This window comes from Rhineura floridana, chromosome 18 (assembly GCF_030035675.1).
Source record: "Rhineura floridana isolate rRhiFlo1 chromosome 18, rRhiFlo1.hap2, whole genome shotgun sequence".
Taxonomy (NCBI): Eukaryota; Metazoa; Chordata; class Lepidosauria; order Squamata; family Rhineuridae; genus Rhineura; species Rhineura floridana.
The window spans coordinates 7,942,488-7,948,712 of NC_084497.1; the positions used below are offsets into that span (position 1 = coordinate 7,942,488).

Here is a 6,225-nt window from a genome sequence, read left to right on the forward strand (position 1 = left end):
CACACATGAGCTTGCAAGCATGGCTAGATTTTTGGATTATGTTTCTGGGTGCTACAAAGGCCCTATTTGCAAACAGATAGGGTTTTAACTGAACAGTCAGCTTGCATACATATTGTTCAACAAATGCACGACGTAGGATGCTTGTTGAAATGAATCCATGCCGCCTGAAGGTTTGGTCATTTTCCTTGCCCCAGAGCCAGGAACAACCATATACTTGGCCGCTCTGCACAGACTGAATGACACAGCCCTGGTCATCACAGTCAGAAACAAAAAAGAATGTTGTACAGCAGAGCTAATAGCTCCGTAACTCAAACAAGCAAGCCCAGCACAGAGTTGGAATTTTCTGCATGCAATCCAAGTGTTATGGGGGCCTCCTAGGCCATCAGAGGGCCTAGGGCACCTGGAATTATTATGCCGTGTTTGCATAATGTCAACCACAATGTCTCAGAGCCTGGAATACACTCACTCCTACCAGTTTACAGTAGGTACGGCAGGAAAACTAGCCCCGAGTTTTTTTTATGAAACGCTTAGCCCAGTTTTCATTACATATGATCCCACAACGGGACACAGTTTGATAAATCCTAATACATAATAAAACCCATGATTTATATAAAACCAATATAACCATAGAACAACAACAGGCCAGACAACCAGCAGGACTGCACCACCACTCCATCTCTACCCTCCAAGGGACACAGGAAGCTGCCTTATACAGAGTCAGACCATTGGTCCATCTAGCACAGCGTTGCCTACACGGACTGGCAACAGCTTCTACAAGGTTTCAGAGGGGGGCCATTCCCAGCCCTACCTGGAGATGCCGCGGATCGAGCCTGGGACCTTTGCCTGCACAGCAGACGCCTGGCCACTGAATTACGGCTCTTTCGGTTTTTTGCAATGTGGAAGAGACGGCATTCAGCGGTGGGGTTCTGCTTCTGTGACTGCTCAACCACACTCGGCTGCGCCACCAACCAACACCAGAGCAATGGGCCTCACAACACGTGGCCCAAAATCCCCCAGGACCCACCCTTCCCCAGACATAGCCCCCGTCCCACAACTCCACACGGACCCTCCCATGGGATTCTGACAGCCACTCAGCTGCTTAACCTCCATCCATTAAGCCCCCCTCCCACCCCCAGCGGCCCCCTAACAGCCCCACCCTCAGCAGCAGAGGCAGCCACTATACACCCCCTCCCCATTTTCCAACCTGTGGGCAGGTATGTGCACAGCACACCAATCCCCTTCCCTAAAAAGGGGGCATTTGCTCCCTCCAATGCACCCTTTCTGACTCCATGGCTTCCCATACTTCCTTCCCACCCCAATGCCACCCTATTTCCCCAACTCCCCTCAAAAATCCCTCTCCCAGCCTCATAACCCCCTCCAATAGTGCTAGCTCCCACAATAGCCACCCACAATAACCTACCTCCATTATAACAGCCTACCTCAATGACCCTCTAGCCCCACATAAGAGCCCATCACAATCACTACCTCCATAATAACCCATTCCCCCACCTGCAGCCCCCACCCCCATAACCCACTTCATTACCAGTCCATAACTCACCCCCAATAGCCACTATTCCTCCTCTGCTTAAAAAAAAGCCAGTGTCCCCTCACCCCCATAACAACTCACCCCCAATAGCCCCTATTATAGAATCATAGAATAGTAGAGTTGGAAGGGGCCTACAAGGCCATCGAGTCCAACCCCCTGCTCAATGCAGGAATCCAAATCAAAGCATTCCCGACACATGGCTGTCCAGCTGCCTCTTGAATGCCTCCAGTGTCAGAGAGCCCACTACCTCTCTAGGTCATTGGTTCCATTGTCGTATGGCTCTAACCGTTATGAAGTTTTTCCTGATGTCCAGTCGAAATCTGGCTTCCTGCAACTTGAGCCCATTATTCCTTGTCCTGGACTCTGGGACGATCGAGAAGAGATCCCGGCCCTCCTCTATGTGACAACCTTTCATGTACTTATCATCTCATCTTTGTGGGAGGGGGTGGTCCCAGCCGCCCTAAAAGAGGCAGTGATGCAACTGCTCCTGAAAAAGCCCACCCTGAACCCATTGGTTTGTGACAACTACCACTCAGTTGCAAATGCCCTTTTTAGGGAAGGTGATTGAGAGGGTTGTGGCACAGTAATTACAGGTACTCTTGGATGAAACAGATTATTTTGATCCATTCCAATTGGGGTTCAGGCCTGGTTATGGACTGAATCGGCCTTGGTAGCCCTGATGGATGACCTTTACTGGGAGGACAGAGAGAATGAGGCCCTGTTATTCTTTCTTGATCTCTCAGAGGCTTTTGATACTGTTGACCAGGGCATCCTTCTGAGCCGACTTGGTGAGATGGTGTCAGCTCAACACTGCATCAGCAGTGTCAGGGGGGGCTGGAAATTCCTGGGTCTTTGGCAGGGAAGGAAAGTCCTTAGCCAGCAGTCGGGTTGTAAATCTGCCAGGCCTATCCGAAGTGTACTTGCCGAGTCAGAAGTCCAGAAGCGAGGTCAGTGGAGGTCCGGGATCAATTGCCAAGGAGGTCAGTCAAAGAGATGCTGCAGGGAAACTAGGTCTACACAAAGCCACGCCTGACGTTGCAGTCAGCAACAAGCTGCAGCCAAGGTGTGCCTTATAAAGAGCAGGATGGACAGCAGGTGTGAGCCCTCAGTGTTTGGGCCTTAAGGAGACAGGACTGCCTCTCTTCTGCCTGACCTTCTGCTGTCTACGTTCTGCAGGTGAGGGGGGAGTATCCTGTTCAGTGTCTGGCTGCAGGGCCTCTGCTGTCCCTGGGGTGCTCTGCAGCTGAGGGGCAGAAGGAGCTGGATTCTCAGGAGGCTCCTCCGTGTCTCCTGCTGCTCCTGGGTCTGCTGCTGTTACTCCCAAGTCGTCCTCATCTGAGGAGTCCTCTGCCGGGGCCATGACAGATGGGTATCAGAGGCACCATCTTACAGTGGTTCCGATCCTATCTCCAGGGTTAGTTCAAGAGAACAGCATTGGATGTTTGTCTTTTGGCCTCCTTGCAGTTTGTCCCCAATGCCCTTGGGAGCGGTCATCAGGAGATTTGGGGTGAGATCTCTACAGTACACTGATGATACCCAGCCCTATTTCTCTGTAACATCTGAACTGGACCGGTGCTAGGACTCAGTGATGGGCTGAATGAGGGCCAGTAAACTGTGTCTGAATCCTAGCAAGACGGAGGTGCTGTGGGTTGGCGGTTCCCGAGTTCGGATAATTGGTCAGTTGCCTGCTTTTTGGATGGGGTTGTACTCCCTCTGAAAGAGCAGGTTCATAGTCTGGGGGTGCTCCTGGATCCATCTTTGTCGCTAGAGGCCCAAGTGACCTCAGTGGCTAGGAGTGCCTTTTACCAGCTGCGACTGGTGAGACAGCTGCGGCCATTTCTGAACTGGGATAGCCACTACTGTCCACACACTGGTAACCTCCAGGCTGGATTACTGTAATGCACTCTATGTGGAGCTGCCCTTGAGGTTGGTCCGGAAGCTGCAGCTGGTGCAAAATGCGGCAGTGTGACTGCCCACTGGGGTAGGGTGTTGACAACATGTCACCCCGCTGCTGAAAGAATCGCACTGGCCGCCTGTTAGCTTCCAGGCCAAGTTCAAGGTTCTGGTTTTGGGGTACAAAGCCCCATACAGCTGGGGACCGGGATCACTGCGCTCTGCAGGTGAGGGCCCCTTGAGATACCATCTTATCGGGAGGTCTTTTCTGCACAACACAGGAAGGGGACCTTTAGTGTGGTGGCACCTACTGTTTAATATTTAAGGGGAGGAAATTCTAGACAGGTGCTGTCTCTGTTGTGTTTTCAGCGCCCACTGAAGACCATCCTCTTTCAACAAGCCTTTTAAGTAGAGTCCTTAGCTCAGTCTGTGTCTGAGTTTGAATTGCTTTTTAAGATTTTTTTTAAGGCTGCTTTTAAGATGCCTTGTTTAAATATGTCTTAAAGTCTTTTGTTTTTAAGGTGTCTTGAAGTGCTTTTAATGTTTCTGTTTGCTGCCCTGGGCTCCTTCTGGGAGGAAGGGCAGGATATAAATTTAATTTAATTAATTAAACTTATGCATCACTTGTTACCTAAAACATCTCCAGATAACTTACATTTAGCCTTGTCGCATAATACAAGCTCTCAATAGCCCCCACACACACGATAACCACCCTGCTTAAAAAACTGGCCCCATGCCCCTATAAACCAACTGCAAAATAGCCCACCCTCAATAGCCCATGGCCACCTTAGTAACCCACTCTCAACAGTTCCTAGTGCAATAACTCTTCTACCACCCATAAAAAAGGACCAAAGACCCCCTTACTCCCAAAACAGCCCAACCCCAACCTCCCCCCAGCCACAATAATTCTTACCCTCCCTGAAAGAATGCCAATGTCCCGGTCGCCTCCATAAGCTTGCTCTTAATACCCCCCCAGCCACAATAACAACTTTCACCCCAAAAGCCAATACCTCCTTATACCCGCAATGTTATCCCCCTTAAAGAAGACCAATGTTCACCTAACCCCATAACAAGGAGCCCACTATCTACCCGTACAGCCACAACAGCCCCCCAACCACAATAACAACACTTCATCCCTGTCAGGGCAATGCTGCCCTCACCCCCATAACAGGGCATCACTTTACCCCATCCTCATAGCCACAACAGCCCCCCAACCACAGCCACAACTCGTCATCCCTGCATCCCCCTTGCCCCCATAACAACCCGCCCCCAACAGCGCCCCAACCACAATAATGACCCTTACCCCCATTTAAAAAGCCAGTGTTCCTTTCCCCCCATAACAGGGTGTCCCCTCACCCCAAAACAGTGTTCCCCCACTTCTTCTCTGTAAGGCCAATGTTCCCTGTGCCCCATAACAAGGTGCCCCTCACCTGCCATAACCCTTCTTCCCTGCAAGGTCAATGACCCCGTCACCCCCATAACAGGGCGGCCTCCACCCCACCTTCACAGCCACAACAGCCCCCCAACCACAGCCACAACTCTTCATCCCCGCATCCCGCTTGCCCCCATAGCAACCTGCCCCCAGCCGCAATAAAGACCCTGATCCCCATTTAAAAAGCCGGCGTCCCTCTTCCCTTTCTTCCCTGCGTGGCCAGGGTCCCCTCGCCCCATAGCCCGCACCGACCTGTGGGCGGGGATGCGCTGGGCCCCGGCGCGGCCTTTGCCCACCAAGAAGTGGACGTCGCTGAGCACCTCGTTGTTGAAGAGGAAGGCGAAGCGCTCCTGCACCGTCGGCTTCGTCGCCTGCCAGTTGTAGGCCGGCTCCCGCGGCGCCAGCGGGCCAGCGGCGGAGGGCGGCGGCGAGGAGGAGGAGGCCGCAGGGGCAGCTGTCGGCAGCGGGTTCCCGCCTCCGCCGCCTCCCGCTGCTGCTGCTGCCGCCGCCGCCGCGGCCGCCGCCCGGTGGTTGTGCGTCAGCGGAGGCGGAGGCGCCGGCGCGGCCTGCGGCGGCGAGAGCGGCCCGCCGTTGGCCGCCCGAGGAGGAGCCGCCGCCGCCGCGGCCCCGTCGCTCGCCTGAGCAGCTGCGGGCGGAGGAGCAGCAGCGGCGGGAGGCGGCGCAGGCGAGGCCGCCACGGAGGAGAAGGACGCGGGGAGGCTGCTGCTGCTGCTACTGCTGCTCCCCACCCCGGCCGCCATTTTGCGACGGAGGAGGAGGCGGAGGAGGCCGGGCAGGGCGCCGCCTTCGCCGCGGTGGAGGAGGCGGAGATGGCGGGGACGCTGAGGGGAGGGGACGCCGGGCGAGGCTGCGAGCAGGAGCAGGAGAAATAAGTCACGAGAGGGGCCAGTTCACAGTATTACTACTAGTAGTAATAGCATTCGGTTATGGGAGTGAGAGTAGTGGGAGTAGTGTAAGTAATAGGAGGGATGAGTTTACATTATTAGTATTCGGTTATGGGAGTGAGATTATTATTAGTAGTGGCAGTAGTATAAAGAAGTATAGGAGTAGCAAGTTTACATTACTGCTACTACTGGTAGTATTTGGTTATGGGAGTGAGAGTAGTAGCAGTAGTATAAATAACTAACGAGAGGGAAGAGTTTACATTATTACTAGTAGTAGTATTCGGTTATGGGAGTGAGGTTAGTAGTAGTATAAATAAGTAATGGGAGTGGTGAGTTTACATTATTACTATTACTGGTAGTTGGTTATGGGAGTGAGATTAGTAGTAGTATAAATAATAGGAGGGATGACTTTACATTATTACTACTACTACTTTTAGTGCTTCTGGAGA

At 52.9% G+C, this 6,225-nt stretch overlaps 1 protein-coding gene across 2 annotated transcripts in view; it reads right to left on the reverse strand.

The window, feature by feature from the left end:
* BTBD2 (BTB domain containing 2) overlaps positions 1-5,737 on the reverse strand; it is a 37,213-nt gene extending 31,476 nt beyond the window's left edge. Inside the window, exon 1 of one of the 2 annotated variants that reach the window (XM_061600563.1) lies at positions 5,124-5,737. In XM_061600563.1, coding sequence (XP_061456547.1) covers positions 5,124-5,632 — 509 coding nt within the window. In that variant the 5' untranslated portion in view covers positions 5,633-5,737. The remainder of the gene's footprint in view (positions 1-5,123) is intronic. The other variant, XM_061600562.1, reaches the window with a different exon arrangement.
* Positions 5,738-6,225: the final 488 nt, after the last annotated feature.